Source organism: Prionailurus bengalensis, chromosome D1 (assembly GCF_016509475.1).
Source record: "Prionailurus bengalensis isolate Pbe53 chromosome D1, Fcat_Pben_1.1_paternal_pri, whole genome shotgun sequence".
Taxonomy (NCBI): Eukaryota; Metazoa; Chordata; class Mammalia; order Carnivora; family Felidae; genus Prionailurus; species Prionailurus bengalensis.
Genome location: NC_057346.1, coordinates 108,710,209 through 108,725,833, shown reverse-complemented (window position 1 = coordinate 108,725,833; position 15,625 = coordinate 108,710,209). Strand labels below are relative to the sequence as shown.

The 15,625-nt window shown below is 56.4% G+C and overlaps 2 protein-coding genes across 3 annotated transcripts; one reads left to right on the top strand and one right to left on the bottom strand.

Annotated features, from left to right (window-relative positions):
- The first annotated feature begins 1,534 nt into the window (after positions 1-1,534).
- On the top strand, positions 1,535-12,433 carry NAALADL1 (N-acetylated alpha-linked acidic dipeptidase like 1). Its single transcript, XM_043581654.1, has 18 exons — positions 1,535-1,749; positions 1,831-2,003; positions 2,088-2,209; positions 2,570-2,692; positions 4,594-4,877; positions 4,964-5,068; positions 5,774-5,859; positions 5,967-6,086; positions 8,716-8,801; positions 8,886-8,949; positions 9,034-9,101; positions 9,327-9,418; positions 9,500-9,590; positions 10,862-10,943; positions 11,027-11,200; positions 11,276-11,363; positions 11,471-11,563; positions 11,910-12,433. Exons 1-18 carry the CDS (start codon positions 1,550-1,552, stop codon positions 12,094-12,096), a joined length of 2,238 nt encoding a protein of 745 aa, XP_043437589.1. The 5' UTR covers positions 1,535-1,549; the 3' UTR covers positions 12,097-12,433.
- SAC3D1 (SAC3 domain containing 1) lies at positions 5,228-15,483 on the bottom strand. 2 transcript variants are annotated; one of them, XM_043581652.1, is made up of 4 exons: positions 15,260-15,483; positions 14,503-15,083; positions 12,909-13,398; positions 5,228-5,255 (listed from the first exon to the last, which is right to left on the bottom strand). In XM_043581652.1, exons 1-4 carry the CDS (start codon positions 15,361-15,363, stop codon positions 5,243-5,245), a joined length of 1,188 nt encoding a protein of 395 aa, XP_043437587.1. In that variant the 5' UTR covers positions 15,364-15,483; the 3' UTR covers positions 5,228-5,242. The 2 variants fall into 2 exon arrangements, with proteins under 2 accessions (XP_043437587.1, XP_043437586.1); XM_043581651.1 differs by lacking the exon at positions 5,228-5,255 and having other exon boundaries at positions 12,795-13,398; positions 15,260-15,480.
- Positions 15,484-15,625: the final 142 nt, after the last annotated feature.

Here is a 15,625-nt window from a genome sequence, read left to right as displayed (position 1 = left end):
GGGTAGGAGGAGTCACAGCTTGAGCCCCAGGGATCTTTCCACCCTGCCTGGCTCTCTGAGGCCCAGAAGGGGCCCAATCAACATTTGTAGTGAGAACTTGGTGTCTTCCTCTCCCTCTCAGCCTTTGCACATGCTGGGCCATTTGCACGGATGGCCTACCCCTTGCCTTCTCTGCCTGCTGAATGCCTTCTCATCCTTGGAAGATCCCCTCAAATGTTCCCTCTTAGAATTTCTCATTCTCCCCACTGGAAACACACTGGTCCTCCCTCTATAGGGGCACTGACCACATGGTTGAGCCCAAAGCCTGCCTGTCTCCCCTCTGGACCTGAAGTCTTGGGCACCTCTTCCTCCTCAGGCCCTAACACGGGTCTTGCACAGAGCTGGATGAATGGATACTTGCAGGTATAAGAGAAGGAGTGAATAAAGGAATGGATGGATGGGAGGGTGGGTGGATGCGTGGATAGAAAAATGGATGGGTAAATGGGTTAGTGGGTAGATGGATGGATGGGTGGATGGATGGATGGGTAGATGGGTGGATGGGTGGATGGATGGATGGATGGATGGAAGGATAGAAGGATAGAAGGATGGATGGATGGATGGATGGATGAAGGATGGTTGGATGGATGGATGGGTAGTTGGGTGGGTAGATGGATGGATGGATGGATGGGTGGCTGGATGGGAGAATAGATGGGTGGGGGAATAGGAGAGCGGGTGGATAAATAGTGGATGGATGGATGGATGAACGGGTGAATGGATTCCAGAGAGGGCAGATAGGGTTAGAGGATGGAGGAGGAAGTCACCTTGCAAAGGAAGAAATGGCTTCCCTTTCTAAGAGTTCCACTTCCTCACATAAGCTGGGACCCCTGCAGGATACACACAGAGAATTCTTCTGGATCCCCTTTCTTCCTTTAGCCCCAGGTTTTGCATTTTAGGGAGTCAGATGAGGCAGGAGTGGCTAAAATGTACTGAGCTCCCATGATGTGCCAGACACTGGGCTAGATTTTTCTGCAGACGTGGTCTTGTTTAATGAAAACAGCACCAGTTTTGTGAAACAGATCTATTATCCCCGTTTGACAGCTTTAAAAAAACAAAACAAAACAAAACAAAACAGAGTCAGAGAAGCTAAACGAATTGCTCAGGGTCACACAGCTTACATCCGGCAAGGACGGCATTTGAACTCAAAACCTGCTCAAGCAGCGGGGGCTGAATGCGCTGGAAATCAAAGGGCGCTGAGGAGACAGAGGCAGGGGTGGCTGGGGGCAGGCCCAGCCTTGCTCTGAACAGTGGCTCTGAGTTCCAGTTCTGGCTGAGACCTGGTGCCTCTCTGGGCCTCAGTGTGCCCATATGGACTTGATACCCTGGGGGTTGCTTCGGTGAATGATGCAGATATGGAGGTGGATAGGAACAGCTCACGGCCCTCCCTGCAGGATGCTCCCTGACTCTCCCCGCCAGCGGAGGGCCAAAGGGCAGGGCCACCCATGGGGTAATGGTTAACTAGACCTGACACCCATCTATAAGGAGTGACCCCAGCTGGCCAAGACTCCACAGGATGCAGTGGGTGAAGGTGCTTGGGGGGTTGGTGGGGGCCTCTGCCCTCTTGGGCCTGGGGATCATCCTGGGCCACTTTGCCATTCCCAAAGGGGCCGACGCACCAGCTCCCGGCATCTCGGTCTCCCAGGACCTGGATCTGGAGATCCTTGAGACCGTCATGAAGCAGCTGGATGCCAGCAAGATCCGAGAGAACCTTAGGTGAGAGGGCTGTCTACCCTCCCCTCCTGTTCACCAGAGGCGCCTCCCTGACCCTGGGCCTGGCCCTTTGTCTCCCCGCAGAGAACTCTCCAGGGAGCCTCACCTAGCCTCCAGCCCCCGGGATGAGGCGCTGGCACAGCTCCTGCTGCAGCGCTGGCGGGACCCGGAGTCAGGCCTGGACGCGGCGGAGGCCCCCACGTACGAAGTGTTGCTGTCCTTCCCCAGCCGGGAGCAGCCCAACCGGGTGGCTGTCGGTGAGGTCCCTCCCACTCAGGTCTGGGGATGCCCATGGGGCGGGACCTGCCGGGCCCAGCTCTGATGCTGCCCCTCCTCCACAGTGGGTCCCACTGGGACCATCCTCTTCTCCTGCCGCCAGAGTGAACAGAACCTGACTGGGGAGCAGGGGGACCCCGATGTGGTGCCACCTTATGCCGCCTACGCTCCCCCTGGAACCCCACAGGTGGGCCTGGGACACTCCCTCCCCTCTGCCGAGGCCCAGTCCCCTCTGGCTCCACCCCAAATTCTCCCTTCCTGACCCAGGGCCCTTCCCCCTAAACTCCACTGACACACCTTTTGCCCATCGCCTAGCCATTTTACAAACGCTGATGGCCCCATGTTCAAGGTCAGGCCCACTACAGGGCACCTGGACCCAGAGGAAACGAGATGTGACTCCGTTCGTTCTTGGGAAGTTTACAAGCTCTGGGTGAGGCGGGGAAAATAGAATCAAAATCCTTCACTCTGCCACTCGGCCTCCCTCTCTCCTTTCCTCACCCCCTCTTTCCTGGGCCTGGCTCTGAGGATCACCTCCCCTTGGGACCAGGGCCTCCTCGTCTACGCCAACCGGGGAACGGAAGAAGACTTTATGGAGCTACAGACTCAGGGCATCAGACTGGAAGGCACCATCGCGCTGACCCGCTATGGGGGTACAGGGCGTGGGGCCAAGGTGAGCAGCAGCCCCCAGTGCAGGAAACTGGTGTGTGTGTGTGTGTGTGTGTGTGTGTGTGTGTGATGGGGTGGTCAGCAGAGGACAGGAAGAAGAGAGGGGAAGAGGAAGGAGCAGGGTTGAGTGGCCTGCGGAGCCCTGGGCTGGGGCACAAGAGGTGAGCTATATTTGTGCTGTTACCACTCATGATGTGCTGTGTGACCCTGGGTGCCTCCCCTAACCTCTCTGAGCCTTAGGAAATAAATGGATCAGGTAAACTTTGATATTCTGGGGGTCTAAGTTCTCCTGAATATTCAACTTAAGTCCCTCCTGTTGCCCTCCCTCCCGGCTTGCATCTTTTCAACTAAACATTTTGGCTGAGTAGTTCACATGTGTGTTTTTCAAAAATGCGGGATTTTTTTTTTTTTAAACGTATAGAGTGAGAGAAGGGAATAGGGAGTTAGGGTTTAGCGAGTACAGAGTTTCAGATGTGCAAGACGAAGAATTCTGGAAGTGGGTGGGGGTGATGGTAGTGCAATAAAATGTGGATGTCCTCCCTGCCGCTGAACAGCAGGCTATAAAATGGTTAGGGTAGTAAATTTCATGTAGATTTCAGCTGGGGTCACAGGCTCAGGTCTTGATCTCACAGTTTGGGAGATTGAGCTCCTTGTGGGATAGCTCCCAGCCTGCTTGGGATTCTCTCTCTCTCTCTCTCTCTCTCTCTCTCTCTCTCTCTCCTCTCTCTGCCCCGCCCCCTCCCCCCCCCCCCCCCCCCCCCCCCCCCCGCTTGCACACATGCTCTCTCTCAAAATAAATAAATAAACTTAGAAAAAAAAAGAGAAGTGCCCATAATAAGATCTGCAAAAGAGAAAAGAGGAAGAGCCATAATGGAATTACACAAACTATAGAATTTCCAGTTAAAAAAGAAAAAAAGTTTAGAGTGCAAAAGCTTTCCTGTCATGCCATCCTCCAAAGAGGAATCTATCCACAGTTTCTTTTGGAAGAAATGCATATGAATATATATTTTTATTTCTCCCTCTTTTTGTATAAAAGCAGCATACTATACCCACCTTTTCAAGGTGTGCTTTTTTTTCACCTTAATACATCCTGGAGATTAATTCTCCATCGGCACATAAATTGTGTCCTTGTTGTCTTTCTTTCTTTCTTTCTTTCTTTCTTTCTTTCTTTTATGTACTATTATGTTTTCATTGTGCTAAAATATACCAGTATAAACTGTGTTAACCATCTCTAACAGTACAATGCAGATGCATTAAGTAGCTTCACAATGCTGTGCAAACCATCACCACCGTCCATTTCTAGGGCTCTCGATCATTCCAAACGAAACTCTGTGCCCATTAAACATAACGTCCCCTCTCTCCCTCCCCAGCTCCTGGTGACCTCTATTCTACCTTCCAGCTGTATGAGTTTGCCTATTCTAGAAACCTCATATAAGAGGAATCACACAATACTGACTTTTTGTGCCTGGCTTCTTCACTTAGCATAATGTTTTCAAGGCCCATCGATGTTGTATCAGAACTTCATTGCCTTTCAAGTCTGAGTAATTGCCTCTTGCATGCTGTACACCACACATTGGCTTATCCATTCATTCTGCCCATGGACACTTGGGTTCCTTCTGCCTTTTGGCTCCTGTGAGCGGTGGCCCTGCTCTCCTACGCAGCTGCCCAGGGTGCCCTTGTGCGATGCCTCTGTTCACGTGACAGCCCTGCTGATGAGCATCGACCTGCCTACGTCCAGCGGTCTTTTGCTCCCTCGAGCAGGGCTGCAGTAAATGACTTGTGCGAGCATCATCTTGCCTGTGGGAAGACAGGTCCATCCTGGCTGCCGCAGTGAGGGAGGGAGCGGAACAGGACATGACATCCCCTCTCCTTTCCCCTAAACACAGCCTCATCCCCCTCCCGCAGGCTGTCAATGCGGCCAAGCACGGGGTAGCTGGGGTGCTGGTGTACACGGACCCCGCAGACATCAACGATGGGCACAGCTCCGCCAGCCAGACCTTTCCGAACTCTTGGCGCCTGCCTCCCTCAGGGGTGGAGCGAGGCTCCTACTATGAGTATTTTGGGGATCCTCTGACTCCCTACCTTCCGGCCAATCCTTCTTCCTTCCGCCTGAACCCTGATACTGTCCCTGGATTTCCTCCCATTCCCACTCAGCCCATTGGCTTTGAGGATGCAAAAATCCTTCTCTGGTAAGCTCTGGTGCCCCCCGGGGACCCCTGCCCGCAATCCAGTGGCCCCCAACCTCCAACCCCCACACCCTCCACCTCCTCCTCAGTAACCTCCAGGGAACCTTGGCCCCAGCTGCCTGGCAGGGAGCACTGGGCTGTGACTACAAGTTGGGGCCTGGCTTCCGACCTGATGGAGACTTCCCAGCAGACAGGTGAGGTGGGGCCCCGCTTCCTCAAGGCTCCTCTCCTCTTCCCTTGTTATGCTTCTCTGCCCACGTCAAGGCCTGGCCTTTTCCTTTCTTCTCTCTCCCAACCTTCCCCTGACTCCAAAATATCTGTCTTGTCTTTGGGGAAGCCACAAGGCCCTGTGGGGTTCCACCCGCCCTTCATCTACACCCTCTACTCTCCAGCCACCCTCTCTCTCTTGAACTCATTCCCAAACCAAGGCCTCTGCACTTGCTTGCTGCTCCCTCTGCCTGAACACCATTCCCCACGCTCCTGCCACTCCTGGCCTGTCCTCCCCCCATCTGCCACCAGGTGTCCTCTTACAGGTCAACCTGTTAGTGTCCTCGCCACACCCCTTCACCGCCTGCAGGTGCTGTCTTCCTCGTGGTTTTCTCGCTCAGGGGAGGGAGGTCCCCCAAGGGCGGGGCTGTGTCTGTCTCAGGCCCTGCCCGGAGCCTAGTACGGTGCAGGCATACACTAAGTATCCAATAAATACTCTCACCTGAGTAAGTCAGTCCGTGAAAAGAACTGACTCTAAAGAGCGGGGCTCTAGCCTTGCTGCCTCTCCAGGTACTTCTGGACAAGTGACCTCGTGGTGTCCCTTTCTCGCTCTGGGTCCCAGTTTCCCCTGTATTGGGTTGTGAGGGGAGCGGGCAGGGCCAAGACTCTGCTCGCCCCCTTGGCTCCCCAAGCCAGGTGAACGTGAGCATCCACAACCGCCTGGAGCTGCGGAACTCCTCCAACGTCCTGGGGATCATCCGCGGGGCGGTGGAGCCCGGTGAGCGCCCCGTCGGGGCTCCCTGACCACGCCCCCTGCGCTCCGCCCGGCTGGCCCCGCCCACCCTCCTTCTTCCCTGGTTTCTGAGCCTGGGCTCCTCTCTCCAGACCGCTACGTGCTGTACGGAAACCACCGGGACAGCTGGGTACACGGGGCCGTGGACCCCAGCAGTGGCACTGCCGTCCTCTTGGAGCTCTCCCGAGTCCTGGGGACCCTGCTAAAGAAGGGTGAGGCAACCCCCGGTCCCCGGTCTAGGGACTCTCCCAGCAGGAGGTCACCCGCAGCCCACTCCTCCCCCAGCTTCCCCCCCCCCCCCAGTCCTCTCCCACCTCCTCTCTCTCACTCTCCAGTGCCCACTTGTGCCAACCCTGAGGGCCCTGGGGGACGACCTGCACGGACACCAGCCCTGGCCTTGCTCCGGTCGCCCAGTGGGACATGGGGAGCTCGCGCGGTGGCTTCCGAGAGCCTCCTGTGTCCCTCCAGTGGAGGGAAGCCGGGTGCCACCGTAAGGAAGGCAGTGCCCGGGCTCTGCCTTCAGCCTAGCTGAGGCAGGGATGACAGGCAGTCGTTAACTCAACAAACATGTCCCGTATGCCTACTACGTGCCAAGCCAGTTCTAGGCACAGCAGACCCCACAGTGAACACCTGAGTGGCTGTGTGTAAAGACAACCGTGGTCACAGTTTGTCCTGCTCCAAATGGGGAGGTTATGGGGAGTGAAGACCCTACATGGAGGGACCCGTCAGAGGCCTTGGCATCCTCAGGGCCAGGAGGGATAGTGGGCTTGGGCCAAGGTGGGGGCAATGGGAAGGAGGTCTGTGGGTGTCACAGGTGCGGGAGAGGACGAGTGGAGGACTCCTGGCTCCCCGATTGCTGGTTTGAGCTACCTATATATGGCAGTGCCATTTACGAAAAACAAATTGGGGTCAGAGGGCAGATCGAGGGGGAAGAACGTGAGGTTAGTTCTTTACATGTTGATTTTTTTTTTTTTTTTTTAGCTTTTGTGTGTGTGTGGTAAAATATACGTGCCATACAATTTGCGCTTCTAACCAGTTTTAAGTGTACAACTATGGCATTAAGGATATTCTGTGTTGTACAACCATCACCCCCATGCATCTCTGGAACTGGTTCGTCTTCCGTTACCTATAACATCCTAAAGTTATCACTCCATAATTTGAATGGATACCAAGTTAATCTCATAGGAAACTCTACTGCTATAAAGCGCTGTCTTTCCTCTTTACATGACTGATGTCACAAATCACATAGTTATACATGCGTGCCCGTTCACACATGGATTTTGAGGGGCCTAGGAGACATTCCCCCCGGGGAGAGGGCAAGCAGGCAGTTGAAAGTGCTGATCTCCAGGTCAGAATAGAGACTCCAGAGATAAACTGGGGAGTTGGTGGCATAAATGGCATGTGAGATCACAGGCGTGGTAGAGATCAACTGATAAGTGGAGGGGGGCTGAGCTGGTGGCTTTATCCCCTTCGTTACAAGGGCAGGAATTTCTGTCTCTGTCGTTGCCGTTCAAGTTTTTTATTTTGAAATAATTTCCGGGGTGCCTGGGTGGCTCAGTCGGTTGAACATCCGACTTCGGGTCAGGTCATGATCTCTTGGTCCGTGAGTTCGAGCCCCACGTCGGGCTCTGGGCTGACGGCTCAGATGCTGGAGCCTGCTTCGGATTCTGGGTCTCCTTCTCTCTCTGCCCCTCCCCTGCTCATGCTCTGTCTCTCTCTGTCTCAAAAACAAATACAAACATTAAAAAATTAAAAAAAATAATAATTTCAAGCTTACGCAAAGACTTGCCAACATAGTACAAAGAAGCCTTAGACACCCTTCATCCAGATACTCCTGATATTAGGATTTTTACCTTGTTTTCTCCTTCTCTTTTTGTTTTCTGGAGTGTTTGAAAGTTGCAGAAATGCTGGACTTTTACCCATAAACTGTGTATTTCCTAAAAACAAGAACATTTCCCTTCATGACCACCATACAATGACCAGAATCAGGAAATTAACAATGGTCCCAGTTGTTCTCATAATGACCTTTAGAGCAAAAGAAATTTCTGGTTCAAGGGCCAATCCCGGATCACACATTGCACGTGTGGTAGTGGTATGTGTCATCTGTGGAGGGTTAGGGGGTGTCTGGAGGAGGTAAGGGGCAAGCGAGGGCTGCTAAGGCTTCTGGGAGGCGGCTGGAGACTGCGGCAAGAGCGGTGTGGCATCGAGATTGGAGATGGAAACGCGGTCGCCAGAGGCAGTGAGAGGGAGTGTGGGCAGCTAGTGAAGCCCCTGGACTCTGGAGCCGGGCTGTGGATTTGAACCCTGGCTCTGCTTCCTACCAGCTGTGTAACCCTGAGCAAGTCATTTAACTTCTCTGTGGCTCAGTGTCAATTGCGAAAAGGAGACTGTAACAGTCCCTCCCTCAAGGCATTGAGGGCTGGCTTAATATGAATAATGCCCTAAGGAGAACATCAGTGTCTTATTATCAAGTGGAGAAGGTTCCGGAAGAGTTTGGCATAGGATGCTTGAAGGAGACAGTTGGGGGGGCCGAGGGTCAGGATGTCTACCCAAAGCATGCCTATAAGGAAGGGGGAGGGAGGGCATCCTGGCAGAAGGGATCACCTGAGATTGGTATTGGGGGCAATTTTGTGGTGGGGTCACAGCACAGGGCGGGGGCTGGAAAAAGGAGGCCAGAGGGAGCCTGGGCCAGAAGGCTGGGCTGGAGAGTAGCTGGGACCTACCTCCTGTTTCTGGCAGCCCCGCCCCGTCCAGCCCTTCCTCCTCTCCACGTTCTCGATATTTCCAAGCGACCCCAAGATCCGGGGACCCTGTCCTCCAGCCCTTTATCCCCCTCCCCAGGAACCTGGCGGCCCCGCAGATCAATAGTGTTTGCGAGCTGGGGGGCAGAGGAGTTTGGCCTCATTGGCTCCACAGAATTCACCGAGGTGAGTGAGCCCTGCAAGGCTGGCGGTCAAGGGGATTCCCGAGGCAGGGCACCGCTGAGCTGACGTCGGTCCTCCCACCCTCAGGAATTCTTCAGCAAGCTGCAAGAGCGCACCGTGGCCTACATCAACGTGGACATCTCCGTGTTTGGTATGGAGGGCAGCTGGGCTGGCTGGGGGAGGCGGGTAATGAGGGGCCGGGGCCTGAATAGAGGCTTTTCTGATCTTCCTACAGCCAATGCCACCTTGAGGGCTCAGGGAACACCCCCGGTCCAGAGCGTCATCTTCTCCGCGGCCAAACAGGTGAAAGGGGGTGGGGCCGGGAGGAGGGCTGTCCCAGGAGGGGTGGGCGGGGCTGGAGCTGGTACTTATTAGAGGGTCCTGGCGTTGGGACTGAGGCTGGGGGCAGGCTTTGTAGGAGCCGCAGGGCTATGCATAGGAAGGAGACTCTAGTGGGTAGAGAGGAGGACGACAGCCTCTTGGGCCTTGGGGAAGGCCAGCCCCAGACTGGATTCCTCTCCGGGTCAGATCCCCGCACCGGGCCTCGACGGCCTCAGCATCTACGACAACTGGATCCGGTATTTCAACCGTAGCAGCACAGCATACGGCCTGGTTCCCAGGTGAGCCCAGGGCCAGGACAGGGGCCCGGGAAGGGCAGGCTGGCCCAGAGGCCTCCAACCCGACCATCTTTCTTTCCACAGCCTGGGCTCTCTGGGTGCCGGCAGCGACTACGCACCCTTCATTCACTTCCTGGGCATCTCCTCCATGGACATCGCCTACACCTATGACCGGGTGAGCAGGCACTCCTGTCTCCCAGCTCCGTACCTTGCTCCACAATCCCCTTCCTCTTTTAGAGCTGCTCTAGTGCAGACTGAATCCGGCTCCACCACTCAGTAGCTGTGCTACCTCAGCCAAGTGTCTTAACCTCTCTGAACATGTTTATGCTCACCTGCCAATTTATCAAATTTAAGATACTACTGATTTTAAGATATAATATGGTGATGTACACTATTCAGGGGGGAAAAAAAAGCAACACTGCCAGTTAGTTGTAGGGTGACATTGACTTAAGAAGCATCCTGGGGCAGGGCACCTGGGTGGCTCAGTAGGTTCAGCATCTGACTTCTGCTCAGGTCATGATTTCATGGTTCGTGAGTGCAAGCCCCACATTAGGCTCCCTGACAGCTCAGAGCCTGCTTCGAATCCTCTGTTCCTGACTTGTGCTCTCTCTCTCTCTCAAAAAAAAAGCATCCTGGGCTCCTGGCTGGCTCAGCGGAGCATGCAACTCTTGATCTCAGGGTTGTAAGTTTGAGCCCCACATTGGGTGTGGACATTACTTTAAAAAATCAATTTAAAAAACATTTGTTTAAATGTTCATTTATTGTTAAGAGAGAGTGCGAGCAGGGGAGGGGCAGAGAGAGAGGGAGACACAGAATCTGACGCAGGCTCCGGACCCCGAGATGTCAGCACAGATTCGGCTTGAACTCACGAGCTGCGAGATCACGGCCTGAGCCAAAGTTGGACGCTTAACGGACTGAGCCACCCAGGCGCCCCGAGAAACAAATCTTACCACCAAAGAGGCATCCTGATTCCAGAGATCTTAAAATACGACAAAAATGTTTACCCCAGAATAGACTAAGTAACAGTATAAAACAGGGGTGATTCATAGCACTGGTGTGAGGGTCAAATGGGATAAGGGATATGGAGTGCCCAGCTTGCGTCTCCCTGCTTGATGTTCCAAGAAGCCACTTCTCTCATCCATGGCTATACTGCTGCAGGGCAGTAGAGCTGGGATTTGAATCCTCTTGTCTGATTCCCAAGCCCTCTTCTTCACGTGAAATAGGAAACTGGCACCTGACCCGGTTCTGCTACTCTTAGCTGTTTGGAGTCAGGCAGGTGACTTTACTTCTTGAGCCTCAGTTTCCTCCTCTGTAAAGTAGGAATTCTAGAACCTACCTCATACCCGTGGCGATGATTCGAGATAATGTCCCTGTGTTGTAGCTCGCTGTTGATTCGCCTTCTCCCGCTTCTCCTCTCAAGCCTGTCGCTTGGCCTTGTTCCCCTAGAGCAAGACCTCGGCCAGGATCTACCCCACCTACCACACAGCCTTCGACACCTTTGGTTACGTGGACAAATTTGTGGATCCTGGTGAGGAAGGGGGCAGGGGGAATCCTGAGGCTGGAGGGCGGTGGGCTGAAGACTGAGCCCTGGCCTGATGGCATTCCTTGCAGGCTTCAGCAGCCATCAGGCTGTGGCCCGGACAGCAGGGAGTGTGCTGCTTAGGCTCAGTGACAGCCTCTTTCTGCCTCTTAACGTCAGTGACTACGGAGAGACCCTCCGAAATTTTCTGCAGGCTGCCCAGCGCGACCTTGGGGTCCTGTTGGAGCAGCACAGCATCAGCCTGGGTATGGAGCCCCCTTAACATGGAGGTGTGGGGAGCCCTGCACCTCCAGGGCTAAGATGCTGCCTGTTGCCCACAGGGCCTCTGGTGACTGCAGTGGAGAAGTTCGAGGGGGCAGCCGCGGCCTTGGGCCAACACGTATCAGCGCTGCAGAAAGACACCCCCGAGTGAGAAAGGGCAGCAAGCAGGTGTCTGGGAGGGTGGCCTCCGGGGCAGGATGCAGGCTGGCAGCTGGGCTGTTGGTTCCAGGGTGACAAGGTCCTGCCACTTCCAGCCCCCTGCAGGTCCGGATGCTCAACGACCAGCTGATGCTGCTGGAACGGACCTTCCTAAACCCGCGAGCCTTCCCAGAGGAACGATACTACAGGTGAGCCTGCTCAGGGCTCTTGGGAAGTGCTGTGCGGTGGGGGCCGGGCAAGGGGCACCCATCTGAGGGCGGAGAGATGTCAGAGTTCTGCTGGCCTTTAGAGCACAGGACAGCCCCTTGGAACAGGTGGGGAATCAGCCTCAAAGGAGGGGAGGCAAATCAATCAAGGTCACCTTGGGGCTATAACGTACATCTCTCACCCCCACTGCAACAAGGGCCGCAGGTTTCAGAGGCGGCGGGGAGGCGCTTTTGTGCCTAGCTGTACAGAGAGGGGCCCCTCCAGGCTGAAGCTCCCTCCTCTCCTGGTCCCTGAGTGACTTTGCATCTCCCCCATATCTGCTTGCAGCCATGTGCTCTGGGCACCCCGCACGGGCTCCGTAGCCACATTCCCAGGCCTGGCCAATGCCTGCTCCAGGGCCATGAACACGAGCCTAGGATCTGCAGCCTGGGCGGAAGTGCAGAGGCAGCTCAGCATCTTGGTGGTGGCCCTGGAGGGCGCGGCAGCCACCCTGCGGCCTGTGGCTGACTTCTGACCCCAGCCCTCATTCTCCAGCTCCCACCATCCTTTATCCTAACCTTCTCCCACCCGAGTTCTTTTTGGGTGTGCCCCAGTCGTCCTTGATGCCAACCTAAGGCACTATCACTGGACCCTCCAGAGCTTGAGACAACAGCTCAGGGTCCTGCCAGTTGTGGACCCCTGAAGGGAGTGACAAGCCTTCCTCGTCCTGGATCTTGGTCGGCAGAGGGTGAAGATCCGGAGACGGGGATGGTGGGGAGTGTCAAAACCACCAGCGGGTGGGGGCGCCTGGGTGGCTCAGTTGGTTAAGCGTCCGACGTCAGCCCGGGTCACGATCTTGCGGTCCGTGAGTTCAAGCCCCGCGTTGGGCTCTGGGCTGATGGCTCAGAGCCTGGAGCCTGCTTCCGATTCTGTCTCCCCCTCTCTCTCTGCCCCTCCCCCGTTCATGCTCTGTCTCTGTCTCAAAAATAAATAAACGTTAAAAAAAAAAATTAAAAAAAAAAAAACAACACACCAGCTGCTCTTGGTGGTACGCAGGCAAGGAAGGGATGCATAATGCCAACCAGCGACCACGAGACCCACCCCTCAGGGACCAGCAGGGAAAGTGAGGCCCAAGATGGCTAGGGCCTTGCCCAGGCTGGGTTCCTCTCTCCCTACATACCTATCGTGTCTCAACAACCCCCTGCCCTCCCCCACATAAATCAATTATAGTTATTGTCCCTACAAAACAAATTCCTTTTATTGTGTAGGAATGATGAGAAAAGAAACCTGAGTGCTTGGATCCATTCCTGGGCTCTGGGAGAGCGCACAGCTCCTCACGCAGGGGACTTCCCTCTAGCCACACCCTCATCTTCCTCCTCCGCCATGACCACCTCCTCCAGGGTGCGCGCTCCCAGTTTGCTCGCCACCAACACACTGCAGGTCCCCGCAGGTGGCAGCCCTTTCTCCGTGTAGCGACCCCTGAGAAACACAACTCTCTCCTGTCCGTCCAAGGGCAGTCCGTGGGCCTGGCACAGATCCCGTGCCTCTTCCGGCCCATCCAGGGCCAGCAGGTGGACCATGAAGCCCAGGGGCAAGGTCTGGCCTTTGGGGGTGCTCAGGGCACGAGCGAGGCGGGCCAGGGCTCCCCGGCGGGCACGGCCTATGTGGCACTGCACTGCGCAGCTTTGCAGATAGGGCAGGATCCGGAGCAGGCGGAATAGGCGGGCGGTGTTGCCTTCTCGAAAGGCCGAGTCCACAGCCAGGGCCCTGCGCAGGGCGGGACAGGAACGCAGGGCGGCAGGTAGCTGCAGAACCTCATGAAGGGCCTCCACGGAGCCTGTTGGGGCGGAAGCCGGGGGACAGCTCAGTGTGTTTCTCTGATCAGGTCCACGTTCCGTGGCCTCCGGTTAGGCCTCTCCCCCACCCTAGCCTCCCACCTGCTAAGGTCCTCAGCCACGCCCACCCCCTCTGGCCTACCACCAAGCCCTTCTCCGACCTTGGGCCGCCCACCTTCCGCTCTGGCCACGCCCCTCCCCTGGGCCAAGCTTACTTTCCCTCCCCCTTTCTCCCTCAGCCCGTTCCTGAGTCTTATTGGAATGAGGTGCAGAGAGAGCCCCTTCAAACAGTCTGGATCCTCTTAGCAGAGTGAAGCATTGTTTTCGGATGAGGGAGCCAGGCCCAGATGATTTCACGACTTGGCCTGAGGCTGTCCTTGAGTCCGTACGTAGAATTTGACACACACACACACACACACACACACACACACACACACACATCTGTTTTCTGGCTTCAAACTCAGCTCTTTCTCCACTGCCCTAGCTGCGATACAGATGAGGAAGCTCGTTCTGCCACACCTTCCCTGTCTACCTGGTGAGGCCTTTTCTTCAAAGAGCTTCTGCCCCTGCTTCCCTTCCAGGAGAATCACAGACAATGGAACCTCGGGCCTCTTTTGTGAACTAAGGCTTCTGACCCATTAGTGGGTTGTGAAATCAAGAGCATTTTATTACAATTAAATAGGATAGTATTAGAACGCACCATCCACCCACAGGGAGGATCTAATGTCTTGAAACTTCTGTGTCAGAAGTCTCATGGGCATATATTCATGGCTGCTTTGCAACACTGAACTGCAGGTTTAAAAAAGTTTGAAAATCACTTAGGTGAATTTTCCCGTTCCAACCTTGTCCTCTCCACTTTTATTACAAAAACACCCGAGACCCAAATATGGGAATGGACAGTCCGGAAGGCCCACGTCGGGGCTCGGCGGATCTTGCGCATTGACTCGACAGACATCTAGAAGGCAGGGATGGGGAGGGAGCTAATGGTGAGATTGTAGAGCTTCCCGTTCCTTCCCTGGCTTCCACCGTCCGTCTACAGGGAGGCACCCTTCCCACACCCCGCCCCCGCCCCCGCCCCCTGCCCTTCCGCCGGGACCCGGACTCACCCAGGTTGTAGAGCAGAAAGAGGCCCTGGAAGACGGCCTCGCGGGGATGCGGCCCCGCGCCCTGAGCGTAGCAGCGCCGCAGAGAACCGAAGCCCTCCTGCACCTGGGCCTGTAGCAGCACCGGGTCCGCTGGCCCGCGCACGGCGTCGGGCCCCAGCCGCGCCACCACGGCCAGCAGCACTGCCAGCGCCGCCTCCAGCACCCCCGCCGCCTCGGCGTCGCCCGCGCCCTGCAGGGCCAGGTCCAGCCGCACGGCGCGCAGCCGGTCCGCCACGAAGCTGGCCACCTCGGCGCTGGATGCGTCGGCGCGCTCGGCCACCTCGCCGGCCAGGTAGCGCACGGTGGCCAGCAGCACGGACGGCGGACGCAGCTGGCTCGGCGGGGGCCGGGCCTTGCCGGCGGCCGGCCGCCTGTACTCCTTCACCGCGCGCTGCGGGTCCGCGCGGGGCCGGTCGCCGCGGCACCCCGGCGCCACCTCGAAGCGGTGCAGGCGGCGCTCCTTCTCGCGCTGAACGCGCTCGGCGGCCGGGCACATGTCCGGGCACGTGCCCACCGGCAGCTTGCAGCCGGACATGGGTGGGCTGAGGGGAAAGGACAGGCTCTCAGCATCCCGGGGACCGCGGCGGCCAATCGCTCCATTCTACGCGAGGGCTGGCGGGGACTCTGGCGGCGGAGCTGGCTGATTGTGGCGGGGCCCCGCCTCCCCGCCCGGGGCCTGGCGTCCCCACCGCCCAACTGGCAAGCGCCGTCCTCTCACCGAATCTTGTCCCCTCCCACAAGGCCTCCAGCAGGACTCCCGAGACGCCCCGCGTTGTAGTTCAGCGCCACCATCTCCGGCTCAGGCGTCCCTGAAGCCTCCATGATGCACCGCGCGCAGCCCCGCCCACTCCCATGACACACCAGTTTGTAGTCCCTTCCGCAACCAACCGCTTTGCAGGAGGGGCGGGGAAGGAATAGAGCCACGCCTTCCCAGGTTTCTGCCTGCCAAACCCTCGCTCTTCGCGTCTGGGCACCTCCCAAGATGGCTAACGCTAATTTGGGTTCCTCTTCATCATCCTTTTCACCCAATAACCTGGTTCAGTCGGTCCTGCTATCATTCTCTACTCTTGTTTCCCTGGAGACT

Excerpts from the sequence above, each read along its gene's own strand:
- NAALADL1 (XM_043581654.1), top strand. The coding sequence starts at position 1,550 with ATGCAGTGGGTGAAGGTGCTTGGGGGGTTGGTGGGGGCCTCTGCCCTC. Across the intron at positions 2,210-2,569 it reads CTCCCCCTGGAACCCCACAG|GGCCTCCTCGTCTACGCCAA; the intron begins GTGGGCCTGGGA and ends CCTTGGGACCAG. Across the intron at positions 11,201-11,275 it reads GCAGCACAGCATCAGCCTGG|GGCCTCTGGTGACTGCAGTG; the intron begins GTATGGAGCCCC and ends TGTTGCCCACAG.
- SAC3D1 (XM_043581652.1), bottom strand. The coding sequence starts at position 15,363 with ATGGAGGCTTCAGGGACGCCTGAGCCGGAGATGGTGGCGCTGAACTAC. Across the intron at positions 15,084-15,259 it reads GTGGGAGGGGACAAGATTCG|CCCACCCATGTCCGGCTGCA; the intron begins GTGAGAGGACGG and ends CTTTCCCCTCAG. Across the intron at positions 13,399-14,502 it reads CTTTCTGCTCTACAACCTGG|GCTCCGTGGAGGCCCTTCAT; the intron begins GTGAGTCCGGGT and ends CCGCCCCAACAG.